Source organism: Phoxinus phoxinus (assembly GCF_949152265.1).
Source record: "Phoxinus phoxinus genome assembly, chromosome: 21".
NCBI classification, from domain to species: Eukaryota; Metazoa; Chordata; class Actinopteri; order Cypriniformes; family Leuciscidae; genus Phoxinus; species Phoxinus phoxinus.
Genome location: NC_136896.1, coordinates 24,715,662 through 24,739,045, shown reverse-complemented (window position 1 = coordinate 24,739,045; position 23,384 = coordinate 24,715,662). Strand labels below are relative to the sequence as shown.

The 23,384-nt window shown below is 36.0% G+C and overlaps 3 protein-coding genes across 4 annotated transcripts; 2 read left to right on the top strand and 1 right to left on the bottom strand.

Moving 5' to 3' along the window:
• Nucleotides 1–56: 56 nt before the first annotated feature.
• On the bottom strand, nucleotides 57–2,821 carry snu13b (SNU13 homolog, small nuclear ribonucleoprotein b (U4/U6.U5)). The gene is made up of 3 exons (XM_079595343.1): nucleotides 2,575–2,821; nucleotides 2,184–2,304; nucleotides 57–1,263 (listed from the first exon to the last, which is right to left on the bottom strand). The coding sequence occupies exons 1-3, from the start codon at nucleotides 2,575–2,577 to the stop codon at nucleotides 1,001–1,003; spliced, it is 387 nt and encodes a 128-aa protein (XP_079451469.1). The 5' UTR covers nucleotides 2,578–2,821; the 3' UTR covers nucleotides 57–1,000.
• A 455-nt stretch (nucleotides 2,822–3,276) lies between these two features.
• On the top strand, nucleotides 3,277–13,222 carry uqcrc2b (ubiquinol-cytochrome c reductase core protein 2b). 2 transcript variants are annotated; one of them, XM_079595341.1, is made up of 14 exons: nucleotides 3,277–3,461; nucleotides 5,452–5,538; nucleotides 6,851–7,000; nucleotides 7,091–7,155; nucleotides 7,409–7,465; nucleotides 7,561–7,685; nucleotides 8,019–8,116; nucleotides 8,390–8,447; nucleotides 8,536–8,631; nucleotides 10,352–10,551; nucleotides 10,634–10,714; nucleotides 11,593–11,669; nucleotides 11,783–11,936; nucleotides 12,927–13,222. In XM_079595341.1, exons 1-14 carry the CDS (start codon nucleotides 3,429–3,431, stop codon nucleotides 13,008–13,010), a joined length of 1,365 nt encoding a protein of 454 aa, XP_079451467.1. In that variant the 5' UTR covers nucleotides 3,277–3,428; the 3' UTR covers nucleotides 13,011–13,222. The 2 variants fall into 2 exon arrangements, with proteins under 2 accessions (XP_079451467.1, XP_079451466.1); XM_079595340.1 differs by lacking the exon at nucleotides 5,452–5,538 and adding an exon at nucleotides 5,573–5,674 and having other exon boundaries at nucleotides 3,328–3,461.
• A 5,616-nt stretch (nucleotides 13,223–18,838) lies between these two features.
• On the top strand, nucleotides 18,839–22,518 carry mosmob (modulator of smoothened b). The gene is made up of 3 exons (XM_079595833.1): nucleotides 18,839–19,549; nucleotides 21,667–21,879; nucleotides 21,988–22,518. Exons 1-3 carry the CDS (start codon nucleotides 19,438–19,440, stop codon nucleotides 22,170–22,172), a joined length of 510 nt encoding a protein of 169 aa, XP_079451959.1. The 5' UTR covers nucleotides 18,839–19,437; the 3' UTR covers nucleotides 22,173–22,518.
• Nucleotides 22,519–23,384: the final 866 nt, after the last annotated feature.

Genomic DNA, 23,384 nt, shown 5'->3' with positions numbered 1-23,384 from the left:
CTTCTCGGTTTGTTTGTTTGTTTTGGACTTTGGTTCTAAAGTCACGTGGTTGGTTCGTTCGAGTCCAACTGCGCGTTTTTCACCATATATCTAAAACAAAAGTCTTAATACAAAACCACAAAGAAAATCAAATAAAGAAAACATTTAAATCGCGACTTTAAACGTTTATGTTAAATATGCATAAATCTACCCCCAGACAACACGTGGCGTCACACTTTTTTGTGAACAGCAGCTGGTGTCATTTTCAGACCCTATCGTCCAAAGTTATGAAACAAAAATGTAAAAATTGAAATGTAATACAAACATCGTTTCTTATTTGGAAGTCACATGGCTTAATGTAGCCTACACCCAAACAAAACTGCGTCTTGGTCTTCTCAAACTGATATGCACAATTAGTAAAAAATAATAATAAAAAGCCCTATGACAATTAACCTAAGATGTTTTATTTGCTATGAGCAAACGATTGAAGAAAATGCATTGGCTTAACGGTGCCTTTCAAAAGTCATCAAGAAAAATTACGCATTAAAAAAAAATATTAGACAAGGTTAAGATTTATGTCCACCAAAATAATCTTCAAACCTCAATTTACTACAGTGAATTCCAATGTTTAATATACAATTAAAATACATTTGCCTATATCTTTTGTGTACATCTGTCAGTATTTATTGTACTTTTATATATACTATGGGGGAAACAATTATATGCAATGATAATATTCTCCATTTTGCCTTAGGTAACACCAGAAAAGTAGAAGACCATTTTAATCTTTTTTAAAAACAGTGTTTAAAAATGTTAGATGGGTTTGATAAATGTTTATACTGCACAAACGACCAAACAAATGTCATTTAATTTTAACCGAACTTTATTTCGGCTGTCAGAAACTGAGGGTCATACTCAACATTGCTTGATTTTAGCATGCAAGAAAAAAAACTAAACAAAAACAGTACAAAAGAGATCACGGTTTTAAAAACCTGAAAGCAAAAGTGTAAAAGGTATGAGCTCAAACTAAGAGTCTTTCAATAGACATCTGCACAGACTGAATCTGAGGTTTCAGCTGCGATCCCTCTTTGATGGTGACTGATGTGGCAATGACAGGCCTTGACACTCCACATGCACGTCCGAGAGCTTGTTTAGAGCGCACAAAGACATACGGCACGTTCTTATCCTCACACAGCAGAGGCAGGTGCAGAATGATCTCCAGAGGTTCAGCATCAGCCGCCATCACAATGAACTCAGAAATCCCACGGTTAAGAGTTTTAGTCGCTGTGGAAGACAATGAAAGTCAATTTAGCTTATCTTATAATTTTTCTCTAATTAAAGCTGAAGTGTGTAATTTTGGGGTTATCAGTTATTTTTATCTCCCATTCTGACTTTACACCAAAGAGCTTGAAAATGCAAGTTAATAAGTCAAGTAAATATATCTAATAACTATGAACAAATATATTAAATGAAAACCAGAATAATTGGTTTATCAATACATCAACAAAAGACATGCAAATAACTTGCACTTCAACAAAAATTACACACTTCGGCCAAACAGGAGCGTGACAACTTAGTTTTTTATTAAAATGCGTATTAAACCGTAAACAATGCAAATGCAAAAGAAATTTATAAATGACACCTTTTACAAAACCAATCGAAAATATTTTCATGAAAGTGTAATCTAATAAATATCTGAATATTAAGTGTTATTTTGGGCTAGACAAATTAATTAATTGATTACAAGCAACTAAATATTATTTTATTATTATGTATTGTACACGCATGAGTATTACAATTTATTAAATGAACCTACATTATATAACTGACCTGAGATCAGTTAAAACCATTAAACACATCCATGCGTTCACCAGATCAACGCCATCCAGCGGCGAACAACAGATTTTTTTTTATTTAATTTTTTAATAAAAATTAATAAACAGTGTAAACCAATTTTGAAATGTTTCGAAATCAATATCGGTATAACGTCAAGTAGCGAAGCATAATTTTCTGCAATCGCGGGACTTGGCGAGTTTGATACAAGCTTCAGAACTAACATTACTGATTCGAGAAAGAAAAAGTGTCTTTTGAAAGCGCCCATCACTAGTAGCCTAAAATGAACGATTTTTTTTTTACCATGGATGTTGTTAATGGTCTTAATGGAGAAACATTCATCATGTGGATGTACTTTAACGTTAAGTTACCTTCATTGGCCCCTTTTCTCAGCTGCTTGTAGTTGGACGCCTGCTGCACAAGGTCCAGAATGGTTTTGGAGAGCGTGGCGTCTGCCAGAGGATAGGCTTTAGGATTCACTTCAGCTTCAGTCTGTGTAAAGAGGACACACAAAAGGACAAAGAGTTATCAGCAAAACAACCAACCAACGTTACATAAAGTTAACCCGGCGACACTTAGTATTAGGTCAACAATGTTTGCATTTAGATCTACAGCTAAAATGGATAAAAAACACAAACCTTATCTTTTAAAAGAATGTTTAGTGTATGAACACACTTTCGGCAGGCATAATTAAAACATCTAAACGTTTAATGTAGTGAACGAATCAGAGAAACAGTAAGAAGTCCCACACGTGATACTCACCATCGTGTTTGCTGCGTTTTAGCCGGTGACTAACTTAGATACACACGGGTCCTCTCGGCAATAGCTTCACGGAGGAAAGTACTATTTAAGTTAACAGAAAAAGACTAAGGTTGAGCAAATAAACTAAATAAATCGCTGTAATGACCAACGCAGCTTTGAGATATGTCCTGCTACCTGCTTCCCTGCGTCTAACAACACGTGTTAGTGAAAGACACACTGCGCATGCTCACGTTTCAAACCACTTCCTGTTGTCGATTTTTTTTAAAATCTTTTATATTTACATTTCATATTAAAGTCATGGCTTATATGATATTAAGCTTTAAAAAAAATATTATAATAAAATATTTTAAAAGCACTTTTTTTCAGAAGTGTACTATTGTATTTAGTGTAGTAATAATACGTATTTATGAGTTCTTCTGAGCATTCATGAATCTTTTGTTTTGAGCTTTACTTACATTTAACTGATATCGGGTCAGTTTTATCACGTAGGTTCATTTAATTAATTTTGAATAAAATTGTAATAAAAAGGAGACTTGCAGTTAATTGTTTCTAATTGACGTAAATATCCAATTCCGGTTTAAAATTTTTTTTTTCAATAATACACAAATTATGCAGACAATTCATGTTTATTTGAAGGGAATGAATGTTATAAGTGTAGGAAAGAAAATGGACAAAGCTATATTGTAATCTATGATCTGATCCACACTCCGGAGCAGAAGGGGCGGTAATGCACCAAAAAGCTGGATGCCAACCGCCGTAAAATTGGAAAGAAGAAGGAGGAGAGCGAAGGATTTTGGGTAGGACATCCTTAGGTCAGCCATATTGCTGTGGTTTGTCTGAAGGAGAGAGCGAAGATGAGGGGGATCCGGGGAATAAACCTGTTATCGGTGAGGATTTCATTAACAGGTTTAAAGATGACTAGTAGAGGTTCTGCTGCATAGTTTTGTGTTTCGTTTTGTGAAGGTGGTACAGACTCTGGCCTCGGTTCTTCTCACGATGATATACCCGATGATATACTTGGTTCACAAGAGATACAGTTGTCAGTTCAGCTCTCAACATGTCATTTTATTAACTTCGTCATTTTATCCATATTTTAAACTCAGTTATGAATGCAGCGGCTTTCAGTCTTTTAGATGCAAAGGAACCACATCCTAAAATTTAAAAGCATCTAACGTTAGTTTCTTGTATAAATACCAAATATGTTTTTTTTATTTATTCGTTATAGTACTGTACTGTCAGATGTATAGGCCTAGTTTATTTTATTTATGCTTACATTTTATTTAATTTTTTTCTCTTAACATTTCCATGGACTCTTAAGCATTCCTTTCCTGATATGACAGCCCTTTCAAGTCAGCAGTACTAGAGCAGGAAGAGTGACATAATGCAAAGTGTGTGTGTGTGAGTGTGAGAAAGGTTTACTTATCTTAGTTGTCATGCGATTTATTAATAAAGTTTATTAGCTTTTATATATATATATATATATATATATATATATATACACACACATGCAGTACTGGTCAAAAGTTTACAAACATTACTTTTTGTGTGTGTGTGTGTGTGTGTGTGTGTGTGTGTGTGTGTGTGTGTGTGTGTGTGTGTGTGTGTGTGTGTGTGTGTGTGTGTGTGTGAAATATTACACTTAAAAAAATGGTTTTCTATTTTAATATACTTTAAAATATAATTTATTTCTGTGATGCAAAGCTGAATTCTCATCAGCCATTACTCCAGTCTTCAGTGTCACATGATCCTTCAGAAATCATTCTAGTATGTGGATTTATTATCAATGTTGGAAACCGTTGTGCAGCTTTTTTTAAAATATATTTTTATATCATGTGATACTTTTTTCAGGATTCTTTGATAAATAAAAAGATTGAAAAAAAGAACAGCATTTATTTAAAATAGAAATCTTTTGTATCGTTCAAAAGTTTGGTGTCAGTAAAGTTAATATATAGTTTTGTTTTTTGTTGAAAGAATGAATACTTTTATGGATGTGTTAAATGAATAAAAAGTGATATTAAAGATTTAGTCTATATTGTTCGAAAAGATTTGTATTTAGAATAAATGCTGTTCTTTTTAACTTTTTATTCATCGATGAATCCTGAAAAAAGTATCAGGTTACAATAAAATATTAAGCAGCACAACTGTTTCCAACATTGATAATAAATCAGCATATTAGAATGATTTCTGAAGGATCATGTGACATTAAACTGGAGTAATGGCTGATGAAAATTCAGCTTTGCATCACAGAAATAAATTATATTTTAAAGTATATTAAAAATTGAAAACCTTTATTTTAAAGTGTAATATTTCACAATATTATTTTTTTCTTTCTGTATTTTTGATAAAAATAAGTGCAGGCTTGATGAGCATAAGAGACTTCTTTGAAAAATAGTAATGTTTTCAAAATTATGACCGATACAATACTTCTTACCTCTTTTAGATGAGACCATCACTTTATACAGCTTAGAACAGGGGTGGGGAACGTTGGTCCTGGAGAGCCACTGTCCTGCAGAGTTTACCTCCAACCCTGAAAAAACTCACCTGATTGTAGCTTTAATGACATTGATTAGCTGGTTCAGGTGTGTTTGATTAGGGTTGGAACTAAACTCTGCAGGACAGTGGCTCTCCAGGACCAACGTTCCCCACCCCTGGCTTAGAATGTTTAATAACATATTTCTGGTGTCATTATGACTTCAACTGAAACTCGCATTCACAAAATAAGAGCCTGTAGCTCTCTTATTTACCCAAGCATCACCCCTTTTGTTTGTGTGAAACACTGGTTAAGTAAGCCATCCCATGCCTCACTATTCCCCTCTTTATTCTGTTATTTTGCACACACTCTTTCTTCAGAGGCGTAATGTATTTTGTGATTTTCAGAGGAGGCTTTATGCAGCCCAGGCTGCCCGTAAGGTGGAGGTTGCGGCAGCCGTGGAGCCAGTAAAGTTTCTGCCGCAGGAAGTGCAGGTCAGTGGATGATTATTTGTCTCTCTCTCCACAGAGACGCTTCTATGCGGCCACTCAAAGGGACCAGTCCTTAACTGTGCCTCTGCCGGGGGTCAAGGTCTCGGCAGGTGCTCCTCACATGTACCAGGATGTTCATGTATGTGTGGTGCTGGGGAGGGTTTCTGCTCGGATATTAGGGACTGTCTATAAAATAGGATTTTAATTGAATTTGCCATGCCCATGGTGAATTTGAAATTTGTGCTGCAATACCAGAAAGAGTTAACTAGTTGAATGCAAGTTTGTGATAAAAAAAAAAACTAATAATGCAAATTTATTCCCTGAAATGTACAAGGTATCTTTTTTTTAAACTGAACAGATATGTTCCAAGACATTTTTTTTGTCATATTGTTTTCAGGCAACTTTTAAATAAATGTTGACATCAACATTTTAACATATTGATTGCATAATATATCGAGCTATATCCATGTAAGTGCACTAATATTAAACTTATTCCATAGTCTATTCTATTCAAATATTTATTGTATAAATGTATAATTTATTTATAAAATATGTGTGAATAAAATCTCTATGAACAGCAATTCAAATGTTAAATTTCAATTCTTAATTGTTATCATTTTTTAATATATATATATATATATATATATATAATATATGAGAAATAGCCTATGTTGTGTGATTGATGAAATGTTTATGGGTAATTCAAACCTGAAAAATGGAATTCATTGTAAAGTTCCAAATCATACAGATGCTATTTAGGTGTTTGTTAATGTTTATTGTGTGTTATAGGTAAATATTGAATTAAAATGCAAATTCCAACTTGGTGATATAAATCAGACATTTCAAAATAGTTATATTTTTATTAACTCCCATATACAACCAAAATATAACATGAAATTAAACAAGTTAAACAAATTCTGTATCCCTGTTTGAAGATCCACAAGAAATACACTTTAGTTTTTTAAATAATATAGAAAATAAAATAGTGAAAATTCGCAGGTGAGTTCAGTCATCTGATGACAGCGGATCATTAGCTTGTGCAATGAGATGAATAATGACAACAGTCTTAGTCAGCTGTGCCCTCTAAAGTGTCCAAATCTTGGATCCCTATTAGGAAACGACTAAATAAGGTACTCCAGTAAAAAAAATTATTTATACATGAAAAAAACAAGTCAAAACATGTCTTCTAGTCTATTGTGTCACATCAGTAATTATATTAATGTTCAGCCTAACTTGAAAATGCCAAAACAATGATATTAATAAGCAATTGGTACAAATTAGAAGGTGTAAACACTCTTTCTTTTCCCCATTCCAGGTGACAAAATTGTCCAGTGGATTAGTGATCGCTTCCCTGGAAAACTATTCTCCTGCTTCTCGGATTGGTGTGCTTGTCAGGGCCGGAAGCCGATATGAGGCGATTGACAACCTCGGTGTTACACACATGCTTCGTCTGGCTGCCAGTCTGGTATACATCGATCATGACTCTGTTTGACTGCTGTTCTGCTAGTGTGCTGTGACTCTATTAGCATTCACTTCTCTATCCTGCTGGTTCCAGACAACCAAGGGAGCATCCGCCTTCAAGATCTGCCGTGGTGTTGAGACTGTTGGGGGAAGCTTAAGGTCAGTTTGACAGTGTCACAGATTACAATCTTCTGAACTTCTATTATTTGTGACACAATACAGTGATTCTCAACTGATTCTGCTTGAGGATCCATGTTTACCTTCTGTTTTTTGCCCTTTTGCTGTTCAAGACCTTATCAGAACAGACCTGCCAATCACTGGCATACTATATTTGGTGCATTATTATGCTCAAAGCATATCTGTTATGGTATACTTTGTAAGTCAATTTATATCATATATTTTTTATGTGCAGTGTGTCAAGCTCCAGGGAGAACGTGGTGTACACCGTAGACTGCCTGAGAGATCATATGTGAGTAGTACATATTTAGTTTGTCTGATAATGTGTAAAGATTAGTGTGATCTCCTCTTCCACCGAAATCATGTTGTCTGTGTGTCCTCTCACAGTGACACTGTAATGGAGTATCTGATCAATGTGACCACTGCACCGGAGTTTCGTCAATGGGAAGTGTCAGACCTCACTGCTAGGGTGAAAGTGGATAAGGAACTTGCCAATCAGACTCCACAGATTGGTATGCAGGGTTTAACCCTCACTTTAGTTGTTTAGTTCATTTGAATGGTGCAAAACTTGGTACTTTTGTGGCACTTGCTATATGAACACTATTGATGACTTAGAAAAGGCCTTAGTCAAACTTGTGATCTTCCACAGGAAATAATGAATGGGAAATACTTTTTGTCTTTGGTCTGTTTTGACAGCCAAGGATTACAAGCTTGACATCTAAATGAGGAATACTGGAGGAGAATTACCTATATAGTTTTGTCATTGGTTTATGATACACTATCGGTGGGTGGCAGTTCTAATGTTTCCACTTCCTGTTTCTATTTTTCATCTGTTTGTGCTTCAGGTGTCATCGAGAATTTGCATGCTGCAGCTTATAAGAATGCCCTGTCCAATTCCTTGTACTGTCCAGACTACATGATTGGCCAAATCACCACAGAACAGGTAAACCAACATTTTTGACTTAAGTCACTTAATAAGTCTAATTTATATAATGCCTAAACACTCAGTAAAACTCTCAAAATGGTAAAACTAACATAATAAAAATCCATTCTTCAAGCTTTAAAGTTTCATTTAGTTGTATAATAGCTGATATACACGCTTGTGAACACAAGTTATGACGTTTGCTTAAGAACAACATCAATCCTGCACAAATATATCTAGCATATAACGCATTACAAATAAAAGTGTTCTGTATTTTTATGTCCTCTTACACAGATGCACTGCTTTGTTCAGAACAACTTTACAAGTGCAAGAATGGCCCTTGTTGGTCTTGGTATGTAATTATATTTTTTAAAGAAAAACATTTAATCTGACCCAAAAAAGGCAATGAATTCAGTCATTTGTACTGTGTTATTGTGTAGGTGTGGATCATGACATACTTAAGCAGGTTGGCGAGCAGTTCCTGAACATCCGCAGTGGAACAGGCACTCTTGGATCCAAAGCTGTGTACCGTGGAGGTAGAGAGCATTATTACTACTAGAATTGTAATACATATTAAAAATACAACACACAAAACGCATAACATTATTGTGTAACCTAGTGAACGATCTTGCTGTCTGCTGCCTACATAGACGGCAAATGGACAGCAACACTTAAAGGAATAGTTCACCCAAAACATTACAATTCTTTCTTTTACTCAGACTCATGTCCAATCCATTTAAAATCCATATTTCTATATTTTACATCCAAGTGTTGTTAAGAGACACAAATTGCTAATTGCAATTAAGGCTTTTATTCACATATTAACATTGGTCAGAGAACATGCGTACAGCACTGAAATGTGGTAAACGGAAGCTCAAGCATACTTGCTTGATGCGCGGTTCATCATATAAAGCTATCGTGTCTTTTCAGAAGACTTGGATTAAACTGCTCAATTCATATGGATTTATTTTACGATCTCGTTATGAACATTTTAATCTGTCAGTTTTGTGTGAATAGACTGTCAATTGAAGAACAGAAATCTCTGATTCCATTAAAACATCTTCATTTGTGTTTCGAAGATGAATGAAAGATTTACGGGTCTTGAATTACACGAGGGTGGGTAAACAATGAGAATTAAAAAAATTGGGGTAAAATATAAGTCACTCACACACAATTTACATTTGGCAGATGTTTTTATCCAAAGCAACTTGCAGCACATTCAAGGTGTATGTTTTGTCAGTGTGTACGTTCACTTGAGAGATTTCTAGCACCATGATGCACCAGCTGAGTTACAGGAACACAATGCAAGATAGTGTTCCTCACACAAAACACACACATGAGAGCTGAATAATAATCCAAAACTTTTATTATAAAAATTAACTTTTCGGATTTGTAGTCCATATATTTTCTTCTTTCAGGTAATGTGTTTGCTAGCGAACACTTAAAAGTTGACCATCACCTTTTAGCAAAATGCTTTTACAATGTATAGGCTTTCTCAGTTTGCTTAAAGCGTTGATGTATAATGCATTCTAAAAGTATTTTTTAGTGCATGTCTTGTAATGCATGTTATAATACATTGTACATTTTAATGAATAATTGTAACCACAGTTGTAATACATTGTAATACTTATCTACTCATTGTTAGGCCTTTAGAAAATATAATACATTAAAATACATGATAAACAACCAAATTCAGATGTAACTAGGAATCTGCTAATATTATAATGCATTTTAGATTTGGCTACAGTTATTTATGAAAAGATATAATGCATAATAACATAAGCCACTTTTCCACCTTCGGGCCAAACCGTTCTCATTGCTTAACCGTTCCATTCAGTGCCGATCCAGATATGGTTTCATTTTCCACTGTGGGGCTGATAACTCTTTGGAATGTAATAGTCAAGTCACCTTTATTTATATAACGCTTTATACAATACATATTGTTTTAAAGCAGCTGTACAGTGATAATAGGAAAAAGCAACAAACAGAAAAATGTAATTTAGCTCAGCTCAGTTCTCATACATCAGCGTTAGTACAGTCAGATCAATAATATTGTTGAATATTAAGTGTCCCCAACTAAGCAAGCCAGAGGCGACAGTGACAAGTTAATACAAATTCTACTCTGCTGCACTCTCAAAAGTATGTACGTTTTCTTTATAAAAACGGTACATAATTTTTGGGCCTAGTATAAGTAGGTGATTTGGAATGCCGCATCTGACTCGCTGTGTAATGTTAGTCTCTGGCTCTGTTGTCCAGGTGAGCTGAGGCATCAGACTGGACAAGGACTGGTTCATGCGGTGGTGACGAGTGAAGGGGCGAGTGTAACATCAGCTGATGCCACAGCGTTCAGCATACTGCAGCATGTGCTCGGAGCAGGACCACGTGTGAAGAGGGGCTCCAACACTACAAGCAAGCTGAGTCAGGCCATCTCAAAGGTCACCGCTCAGCCCTTTGATGTGAGTATCACTTTGAGACCTTCAGCTCAAAGAAGGCTTTTATGAAGGACTCTGTAACTGTGTCTGTCTGGCTTTGTTGCAGGCCTCTGCCTTCAATGCCAACTACACTGACTCTGGTCTGTTTGGAGTGTACACCATCTGCCAGGCTAACGCTGCCAAAGACGTACGTGTGATTTACATTACGCTCCGGTTTTAACATGAATTTATTCTACGCATTGGCGCTAGCCAAGGCCCTGGGTTTGATTTCCAAGAAACATCACATTAAATTATGATTGAAAAAGTCATAATTAAGATATTATTCAAGAAGCAAGAAATTAATGTCTTGATTTTGGAAACAATATGTGACCCTGGATCACAAAACCAGTCACAAGTCGCACGGGTATATTTGTGGCAATAGCCAACAATACATTATATGGGTCAAAATTATAGATTTTTCTTTTATGCCAAAAATCATTAGGATATTAAGTAAAGATCATGTTCCATGAAGATATTTTGTAAATTTCCTACCGTAAATGTATAAAACATTTATTCTGTGAGTGAATGCAGCACAATCGTGAACATAAATGGACAACTTTAAAGTCGATTTTCTCAATGTTTCGTTTTTTTTTTTTGCAACCTCAGATTCCAGATGTTCAAATAGTTGTGTATCGGTCAAATATTGTTCTATCCTAACAAACCATACATCAATGGGAAGCTTATGTATTCAGCTTACAGATGATGCATACATCTCGATTTAAAAAAAATTACCCATGTGACTGGTTTGGTTTTGTGGTCTAGGGTCACATATTGGCAGTTACTGTTTTTGTTTCATCGAAAAGAGATCTATCTATCTATCTATCTATCTATCTATCTATCTATCTATCTATCTATCTATCTATCTATCTATCTATCTATCTATCTATCATCTGCCAGTGATTTTAATGTACATGCCACATTTTGTTTGTAATAACAAATTAGGCTAGATTTAACAACAAAAGCTAGTGGTGTTACCCATGAGAGTAAAAAGTTTTCTATTTAAAATGGGTTTTTTCTTCTGTTCAGGTCATCAATGCAGCAGTCGGTCAAGTTTATGACATTGCACAAGGAAACCTCGCAGCGGCTGACCTCATTAGAGCCAAGTAAGTTTTCATCATCTTGATAGCTTGAGGAATAGAGTGCACTACTTTTTATGTTTTACACATTACATATTTGTTTGTTTTCATGTGATTTATTATGAAATTCGTCTGAGCAGGAATCAGTTGACGGCCGAGTACCTGATGTCTATTGAGAGTTCGGAGGGCTTAATGGAAGCTATTGGATCACAGGCGCTGGCAGAGGGTTCCTACCATTCCCCTGAGGCTGTGACCCAGAAAATTGATGCTGTGTCTTCGGCTGATGTTGTCAATGTAAGCAACTGTTGTCTCTGAAGCCCCGTTCACACCACCAGCGACTTTGTCGCTAGTCACTGTACTGTGTAGTCGCTTGTGGGCGTTCCTAGTATTGTTGCTCTAATGTTATTGGTAGACTGCATGCCTGGTCATATCTATACTACAAAATACCATCACAAGTGATATATACAACTATATCATTTTAATTTGACTAGGAATTAGGCTCAAAAGAAACGGTATATGCTGTTAGGAGAGTGTTTTATTTTACCACAGCAGTGTTCAGTGGAGTAAATCATTTACTAAATTACCGATCGATCAATCAACAAATTTAACTCACTCATACTGTCATAAATTACTAAAACGCCATTCGAATTTGACAAATAATACATTTTCTTGTCCCTAATAGTCAACATAATGCTGGGGAAACTGTAAAATGAACTACAGCAGTGCTAAAATTACAACACTCGAACTATAAATGTATGAATTAAACTCCCTGAGACTATCGACAGTTTCTTTCCATGCATCATTTTATTATATATCCATGAATGTGGTTAGTCAAATATATAAAACAGTGAAATCGCCCTCGAACTCTTCTGTCTTGCCTGGACTCGAGACGGTGACGTGAGCTCCACTGAAAGTCTTCTTTCCTATTGGTTGTCGCTCGCGAAAATCGCTTATTTGCATAAAGTTAAAATTTCTGAACTTTTGTCGCGTGTCTCGCATCGTTTGACACACCCACATTCTGTCGCCAACGGTCAATGTCGCTATTGTCGCCGGAAGTCGCCAGCGCTCCATTAAAATGAATGGGATGTCGCTGGCGGTGTGAACCGGGCTTTAGGGTGAAAGAAAAATTGAATAAAGGTAAAAATGTATTCTGAAAAATAGTAATAATAAATAAGTGGGTAGGTCAAACATGTTCATTGATAGTGCATCTTTTGCTAATAGTAATGTATTTAAGGCTTTCATCATGCTTTTTGCATAACAAAATTGGTCTCATTTGTTTTTCAGGTGGCAAAGAAATTCATGTCTGGCAAAAAGACTATGGCCTCCAGTGGAAACTTGGTCAACACACCTTTTGTTGATGAAATCTGATGGGCAATCAGTACTCTTGTACATTTTATCTTTCAACAGTGTCTAACTCTTGAGAAAAATTAGAAAATGTCCATGATATCTTTATTGTTCCTGTAAAAAAAAAAAAAGGTTATCAACAGTTGGTATTGATACTTATAAGGAAGAACTCAGCACTTGTCCATTTGAAATGTATAGAAGTAAATTAATAAAGTATCTGCCGACACCAACACATATTTATGAAACAAGTTGTGATTTTGATCCTACCACTTAAACCTTGAGATCTGAATATAAAATAATAATGGTAATTGACCAGTGGAGTATTACTGGGTATTTTTTCCAATAAACTGGGTTCAAATCAACATGAAACCTGGGAAATGTCAGTGTTTTTTTGTTTTTTTTGGATTAATTGTAAGTGCAGTCTCTGTAAAATAATAATTTTAATCATATATATTACTCATGATGAATGACTAAATATCAAGCGTAGCGTCAGTTCTGGCAGGTCAAGCTCGCATCAGCTGACTCAGCTGATCTACGTCTACCATAGCACTACGATGCCTATCACATATACATGTATAAGCTCCTTCAGTATTATCAGCAGCTATCGCGTTTCTCAAGAGTTTATTACCCTCCTCCATCCCCAGCTCCACCTCTCGTCAGTCAGGATTTGGCATTCTGATTCCCCCTGAATCAGACTAAATTCTCAAATGATGTTGTACATTAAAATATTGACATTAATGATATCTGCAATACATTCATGTTGGCTCTGTTCTGTTTCTCCTAAGGGGGGTTATTGCTGCTCTTATCTATGCTAGGCTGCATGGATGCCCAGGGAGTTCTTGCCCAGAGCAGAACCATACCACCAATCCAAACTGTATGCTAACTGTCAATCGTATTTGACAATAGTGATCGTGACTTAAATATTGTGATTCACTGCTCAAAAGCCTGAGGAACACTTTTAAGAAAAGTTCCTTTCAGTGAAGAGAAATTAGTTTACACTCATTAAAATGGATAGAGAAACTTATTTCCACCCTGTTGTAATTATATTTCCAGTATAGTACAGTTATTGTTTTCTTCTTATAACATTTAAGGTTAGTCCAAAGCATCTTTGCATGTGTGTGTGTATACATATATATATATATATATATATATATATATATATATATACAGTAGGTGCTGGTCATATAATTAGAATATCATGGAAAAGTTGATTTTTGAAAATTTGAATTTAAGTCAGTAATTCCATTCAAAAAGTGAAACTTGTATATTATATTCATTCATTACACACAGACTGATATATTTCAAATGTTTATTTATTTAAATTTTGATGATTATAACTGACAACTAATGAAAATCCCAAATTCAGTATCTCAGAAAATTTGAATATTACTTAAGACCAATACAAAAAAAGGATTTTTAGAAATGCTGGCCAACTGAAAAGTATGAAGATGATGAGTATGAACATGTACAGCACTTAATACTTAGTTGCGGCTCCTTTTGCCTGAATTGCTGCAGCAATGCGGCGTGATGGAGTCGATCAGTCTGTGGCACTGCTCAGGTGTTATGAGAGCCCAGGTTACTCTGATAGTGGCCTTCAGCTCTTCTGCATTGTTGGGTCTGGCGTATCACATCTTCCTCTTCACAATACCCCATAGATTTTCTATAGGGTTAAGGTCAGGAGAGTTTGCTGGCCAATTAAGAGCATGGTCCTTAAACCAGGTACTGGTAGCTTTGGCACTGTGTGCAAAATCTGCCTCTCCATAAAGTTGGTCAGCAGCAGGAAGCATGAAGTGCTCTAAAATTTCCTGGTAGACGGCTGCGTTGACCTTGGACCTCAGAAAACACCAACACCAGCAGATGACTGGCATCCCAAACCATCACTGACTGTGAAACTTTACACTGGACTTCAAGCAACGTGGATTCTGTGCCTCTCCTCTCTTCCTCCAGACTCTGGGACCGCGATTTCCAAATGAGATGCAAAATTTGCTCTCATCAGAAAAGAGGACTTTGGTCCGCTGTGCTTTATTAAATCCAGAGTCAACACAGCTGTCTACCAGGACATGTTCAGAGCACTTCATGCTTTCTACATTTTCCAGCAGGATTTGCACCTGCCCACACTGCCAAAAGAACCAAAACCTGGTTCAATGACCATGGTATTACTGTGTAATTACTGTGTGATTTCATGTAATATTCTAATTTTCTGGGATTTTGATTTCGTGGGTTTCATAAGCTGTAAGCCATAATCATCAAAATTATAACAAATAAAGGCTAATGTAATGAGTCTATATAATATATTAGTTTCACCTGTTAAGTTGAATTCTTGAAATAAATCAACTTTTTGATGATATTCTAATTATATGACCAGCACCTGTATATATACACAGTACCTTTCAAATTTTTGGAAACATTGCAGTTTTTAATGTTTTTGAAAAAAGTCTTATGCTCATCAAGCTCATTTATTTGATCAAAGATACAGAAAAAAAACAGTAATATTTTGAAATATTATTACAATTTAAATTGTTTTTCTATTTTAATATGCTTTAAAATACAAGTTATTTCTGTGACGCAAAGCTGAATTTTCATCAGCCATTACTCCAGTCTTCAGTGTCACATGATCCTTCAGAAATCATTCTAATATGCTGATTTATTATCAATGTTTGAAACAGTTGTGCTGCTTAATATTTTTTGTAACCTGATACTTTTTTCAGGATTCATTGATGAATAAAAAGTTGAAAAGAACAGCATTTATTCTAAATAGAAATCTATTCGAACAATATACATTTTTACTATAAATTTTTTATCAATTTAACTCATAGGCCTACTTGCTGAATAAAAGTATTAATTTCTTTGAAAAACTTTAAACGGTAGTATATATTGTTACAAAATATTTATATTTTAAATGTGTAAAAGATAGCCTACATCCTCTCACTTTCGACTGCTTTTTTTAACAGACATAAACGGAAAAAATTTCACAGACATTTGACGAACAAATGGAATATTGCTGAACAGAGCAAGAGTCAATATCAAAAGTAGCAGTCAATATGTGGTGTGTGTGGCCACCAGCTTCTTTAAGAAGTTACTCCAAGGTTCTCGAACATGTCTGGACATGTGGTTAGATGTGGTTTGGCACTGCAAGGACGATCAGTTGTCCTTGTCGGCCTCTAGCACTGTCTAATAGGAGTCTTACATTACGGACATAGCAGTTTATTGCTATAGCTGATCAGGGACCCTGGGCATCATCTGCTGTTTTTCAGAGTCAGTAGAAAGGTCTCTTTAATGTCCTAAGTTTTTTGATTGTCTGTTGCCTGTAACTGTTTGCGTTTTAAGGGCTGTTCCACAGGTGCGATGGTTTATTGAACGAGCATGAACAAGCTTGTTTTAATAAAGATATGTAAAGCTTATTTGGATTTTACATAATTGCTGAGTTTATATATAGCTATTATATGGATCATTCCTGAAATTTTTAACTTAAATACATTTTCTAAATACCCACATCAGTCACATATTAAACCTCCAACAAATCATATTTTCCCACTTCAGGCATTAAAGGCCTTTTATTTATTTTCAGATTTAAACACCTTTTATTCTCAACCCCGTTACAGACAAAATATGGTTTTAAAATAATTTTACACAAAACAACATCTATACCTACTGCTCACGTGTCCCTCATCTACGGAGCCCCTAAAGGGACGTGGTGGTGGATTTTTTTTAGGATGGGAGAACATTTTTTTTCCAAATCTTTTGCGTTCCCTCGCAAAACTTTTGCGTTCCCCCGAGAAACTTTGCGTTCCCTCGCAAAACTTTTGCGTTCCCTCGCAAAGGTATTTGCGTTCCCACGCAAAGGTATTTGCGTTCCCACGCAAAGTTATTTGCGTTCCCATGCAAAACTTTTGCGTTCCCTCGCAAAGATATTTGCGTTCCCACGCAAAACCTGTTGTGAGCTAGGAGTCGGACAGACACTTCCTGATTAATGTCCCGCTGGCAGTGTTTCAGAGCTCCGTACGTTAATGGAGCGTTTCACAGTGTTTGAACTTGGACTCAAATATAAAGAAATGCGGTCAGTGCTTAATGCAAGGAGTTCAGTGAAGTTGGCAATATATTCACATAGGCTATTCGAACTTCCCGGATCAATATTCGTGAGCTAAACGTTGTTAAAACACAAACGACACCTATTTACAATCACAGTAACCTAGACAACGAGCTACAACCCAATTCTCCTCAAAACGAGCGTTATAATATAAATTTGTCTCAAACCAGCCAATTGAGAGACAAGTCTGAATAAGGGGCCGTCTGCAAAGTGCAAATCCCCAGACCGGTCTGCACATTTTATATTATTAAACATCAACACCTTCACTACACTGTACTGCCACGAAATTCAGTTCACACATCACTGCTCTCCTGCTGGTTATACTACAATACTTAGTTTGATAAAAAATTCATAATTTTATGATTATTTATTATGAAATAAAATCAATAACTTTTTAGAAAATCACCCTTTTTAGGAAAAATATTCAATAACTTCACACTGTTATACAATGTAATGCCATCAAATTCAGTAAGCAAATATAATGCAAAAGCTATGGTTGTGACTATTATGTTAGCTGCGTACGTACGGTACCAATATAATTTGTGTAAAGAATAGGCCTACTTATTTTTTTATGTGCAATTACATCCCAAACTAAGTGTTGCATAACCAACATTAGAGCAGTGATGTGTGAACTAAATTTGGTGTGTTACAGTGAAGTTATTGGATATTTTTCATAATATAAAATGTGCAAAAGCAGTGTAGTATGACCAGTGGGTGACCATTGATGTGTAAACTGAATTGGGTGGCACTACAGTTTGTAACATTGAAGTTAATGATTATTTTTGTATTTTTGACTATGAGTTGATGCTGTAGTCGTTTCTTGGGTTATATTGCACTTTGCAGACGGTCCCTTCGGAATTGTCTCTCAGCCGACTGCTCATAGAGATCCATTTAGCCTATATTATAAAGCTCGTTTTGAGGAGAATTGGGTTGTAGCTCGTTGTCTAGGTTACTGTGATTGTAAATATGTGTCGTTTGTGTTTTAACAACGTTTAGCTCACGAATATTGATCCGGGAAGTTCGAATAGCCTATGTGAATATATTGCCAACTTCACTGAATTCCTTGAGTTAAGCACTGACTGCATTTCTTTATATTTGAGTCCAAGTTCAAACACTATGAAACGCTCCATTAACGTACGGAGCTCTGAAACACTGCCAGCGGGACATTAATCAGGAAGTCTGTCCGACTCCTAGCTCACAACAGGTTTTGCGTGGGAACGCAAATATCTTTGCGAGGGAACGCAAATAACTTTGCGTGGGAACGCAAACATTTTGCGTGGGAACGCAAATATCTTTGCGAGGGAACGCAAAACTTTTGCGAGGGAACGCAAAGTTTCTCGGGGGGAACGCAAAAGTTTTGCGAGGGAACGCAAAAGATTTGGAAAAAAAATGTTCTCCCATCCTAAAAAAAATCCACCACCACGTCCCTTTAGGGGCTCCGTACTCATCCCCCAGTATGTGGTCTCTTTATTTTTGTAAAAAAAAAAAAAAATGTTTTCAATTTAGATGCTTAACTAAAATCACAATTTTATTGTGCTAGTCATTAACATGGAATGACCCATACAGTGTTGTTAGTGTAATTTTACATATAGGTAGGCCTACTGAGTAATATTAATAACGTACACTTTAGCGTTAGTGTTTAGTTTAGGTCAGGTCAGGTCAGTTGCATGTAATTATGCAGAGATATACATTCAAGCAAATATTAGATAAAACTTCTATTTTGGTCATTGGCATTTCTAATGAGAGCACAACAACTGTCAAAATCAGACTGGTGACGTCATGTGTTGCGTCATGTTCTCCTGCCCCCTCCGTTATTCCTTACAAAGGGAAAACATCTCGCGAGCAGGGGTTTGTTTTGAAAGCTTCGCGGACGCTGTTTTACGGTATATTAGTTTAAACCGACACGCGGAAGAATATAAGACAAGAAGGACAACTGCAGTTATCGGTAAAACACGACATATTTGCCAGCATATCCGACAGTGATGCGTGAACAGTCTCGTGCGCTGTGGAATCTTTTCCAATGATACCCATAAATCAAGAGGGAAGATCCAGCACGGACGTAACATCGGATTACTTCTGATTTTCCTCACTGCGATGCTCAAGTATTAGATGTTGTTAATGGTCAGCTCTGGAGTAACGTTACGTGAGGAGTAATACTTCATAATGGGATGATGTGCTGTGTGTTGAATCAATGTCATACTGCTGTTTGCATCATAATCCCTCAACTGACATTAAGATGCTATTTTACTGTGATGAACTGAGATCATCTCCATGAGGTTCCCACTGGAAAGAGGGAGTGAAAGTTGTCTCATACAATCCCAAACATTTAACAGACCTCAACTCATGAAGTTCACAATCTGAAGTATGAAAATGGATAAACTCACCATTATTTCAGGATGTCTCTTTCTCGCAGCAGACATCTTTGCTATTGCAAGTATTGCAAATCCAGACTGGATCAATACAGGCGGCCAGGAGGGTAAGAAACTTAATGTTCAGTAAAATACTATGGTATTAAACTCACTTACTCTTTAGGTAGAGCACACGTGTATCTGCATGTGCAATGTTTTTATACTTGAGCATAAAGAACATTGTGTCTGTCTACAACAATCACATCCAATTAATCCATATAAAACAGTTAATCTGGCTCTAATGCATTTATTTATGCATGAAACAAGCACATTTTCCCCTGCTGTAGTTGTTGGGACACATTGCAGGTCAAAAAGGGGCACTAAAAATTTTTTCTACACACAACCATTTATGGGTAGAACATATAAATATATAAAGCATAGCATTAGCTGCTAAAAGCCAGTGATTAAATGTTTTGCATTAGTGAGATGTGCAGAAGAACGCTTTTAAGGGAAATGTGTTGTTGATTACTCGTGTGTTTGTTGCTGTATTAATGAAGTCTGTTGGGAATTGTCTTCCACAGAGATGGGATCTACACAGCAGTTAATTAGTTGGAAAATTGTTCTGTTATGCAAACGTGGGAATAATAATGTTGTTGCTGCAAATTATCTTACAATGGATCCTAACATTTTCCACTCCATTTTATCTATTAAATAAGATTAAATAAATATTCATTACACTTTCTGACTTATAAGACATTATGGAGGGTCTGCAGACATTAGTTTTGTTGAAGAAGAGCTTTTTTTTTTTTACATTTTACAATTATTATGAAGATACTCTCTCAGACAAATATGTCACAAAACAGATGTTCACCAGCCGTTTCAGAGATGTAGCAGAGAACAAAAAGTACAATGCTCACTGAATGCTGAAAACATTCACAGCCTCTATCTAAAATATGTTTGCATAATGATGCTAAACTGTACACACTTTATGTTGCAATGCAGAAAGTAAGCTATTTTCTGTAAATGTGCAAGACTTCCCAATTCATTAGCTGCTAGGTAAATAACTAAGAATAGCAAAGTGCAGTAAATGGGAACCCTAACCCTAAGTGCTACAAACCAGTGTGTTTATAATGACGACAATACATTCAAATAATATGGTAAGAAATACCAGTTTGCAAAATCAAGCAGTATAACAAGCGGTTTTGTACAGCTAAAAATAACTGGCTGCGGATGACACCGGAAGCCAGACGCATTCAATTTACAAATGGCCGCTCTCGCTCTCAGGTTAAAAATAAGATGGATAATTGACCATTCTCCCACGCAACCTATGTCCTATGTAGCTGTGCTACATTCATCTCTGTCGTAACACTCCAGCTCTTTTTGTTCTCCCATAATAAAACAATCCAAATCAGTATTTCACGTCCATATAATTGTTTCTGGTAACTATTGTGTGTTAAACTTATATACGTGTATATACATTTACATTTTAATGATATAGCAAATGAGACACAACATTTACTCAAATATATATAAATATATTTCAAAGACGTGTGCACTGCATTAACAAAGCTGATGGGAGATTTTGAGACAAGGGGGTAAACAACTGCTCTAATTAATAAAATTTGAATATCAAATATGAGACATAAGGATTTTGAGGAATGTTCATTTGTAAATCTCTCTATCAGAATTGCACTGCTTCATATGTTTTTGACCCCTGCAATTAAAACTTCAGAGGTTTGATCATAAAACTAAGCATTTAAATATCATCTTACTAAGACATTATTGGGAGATAGAGTGATATCTTATGTATTTTATGTGATTAGTCTGCTATACTGTTTTACAGGTTTCTTTAATAAGCTGTCAGAATTTCAGAGTCACAAAGCTTTCAAAAACAGTGTGATTTAAGATATATTTTAATCAATTGTTAGTGTATTTGTAGAAATGGATTGAATACTAATTCACCCTCTTTCCTCAGCTCAATTTAAATGACACCATTTAGTGTGTAATTCTGAATATTATAAGAGACTCCTATAACTTAGTTCTTTTTTGTCTTTGTCCATGTTACAGGAAATCCGCATATCATATATTGATATCATCATTATTAAGTTCTTAAAGGAACATGACATTATTTACTCACCCTTATGTCATTCATGTATGCTGTTTTATCTTCTTGTGTTACGTGGTGTTAAACAAAGACTTGTTTTACTCTTTAAAGTCATGACATTTTCATGTGTTTTGCATGTAGGAGCTCTTACTGTGGGTCTAGTCAAGCAATGCCAGACCATCCATGGTCGAAGCAGGATATGTATCTCCCCAAGCCTGCCTCCAGAATGGGTCATTACCCTGTTCTTCATTATCTCGGGCATAGTCTCGCTCTCTATAACATGTGGCCTGCTTGTGATCTCACACTGGCGGCGAGAGGCAACAAAGTATGCCCGCTGGATTGCTTTCATGGCAAGTAGGTAGTTCCTAAAGGGAAAAATTGATGTGCACAAATAATCCAAGTCTGTTGATTGGTTTTAATAACCATATGTTGTTGTTTTTGTTTCTTTGTTGCTTTTCATAGTGATCCTCTTCTGCATGGCTGCCCTCATATTTCCAGTTGGATTTTACATCAATCAAGTCGGAGGACAACCTTACAAGTTACCCAATAATACTGTTGTTGGGTCCTCATATGTACTTTTTGTTTTATCAATATTTTTCACAATAGTTGGACTTCTTTTTGCTGGTAAAGTCTGTCTGCCTGGCTGACAATCCCTCTGGTTTTCAGATTTTTTTATGCGAAATATTTGAACTACTTGACTTTTTCAATGCCAGTGTGGTTCAACTGATGACAAACAAATAGGTCAACTTCAAACGGATTACTCATTGACACAAAAGGGCCTTTTCGCAGTGGAGATTTTATTTAAATTATACAGTGGTCAAAATTTGGGTCAGATTTACGATAATACAGTCATTAACACTAAATAAATGATCCTTGTATCACCCTGTGGGGGTTTATTTTGCTATAATGACCAGCTGACTGTACATTATCCTGCTTATGACATGGCTACTCACCAAATAAATAAATGGACATGAAACACTGATTTGAGTTTAAATGATTTAAAACTGTATAATGCATATTATTACTTTAAAGGTACATTCAGTTCTACAAATTTAAAAATAAAAATGGCGAACACTCACATGATATCAAGACTACACACAATATTTTCCATAAAAAGTGTTTTAATGATGTATAGTGCGGGCCGCTCCACCCCCTCAATGTATTTGGCCATGTTGAAATGACGTGACCCGCTGTGTCACTAAACGATAGAGAGAATCGTCACGCTTATTGGTTGCCGCCTCTGGATATCATAACCCTAGTAGCATAGCAATGGAACACACAGAGGGCCTAAAACTATTTCTACCAGAAAGACTTGGGAGAATAAATACTGTGACAATTAACATTTATTAAGAGCTCAGCAAGCAAGCAATCAAGTTTTTTGGCGTAGGCCCCGTCCGTAGCTTGCAATCCTAGGGTTCGGACTCTGCATATCCTGCCTGAAGACGAAGGCAGGGGCGCAGCCGACCCCCTGCGAAGTAAGGGAAGGGGCCATCTGGTGGTGTTGGGGTGGATGGAGGAGAAAGACATCTTGTGAATGGAGTATAACAGAGTGAATGGAGCGACAGCATCTGCGAACTCAGACGTGTGTAAGTACCAACCTTTTATACCAAAAGTATTAGGATATGATTGGATAGATGAGAAGGTAATAAGTTACGTAACAATTGAGTCTTCCCGGCAGAACTTGTGCTAGAGCTTAATTTTTTTTGCCACACCTGCCAATGGCCGATGACCATTGGTGAAAATTTACCAGCCATAAATATTTTTACGGGCCATGACAAATTTAGATAGCTACCATTGAAAATTATCTACTGTATTTTAATTTCAATACCGCAGCTAAAACTACCAGCCTAATATAACTT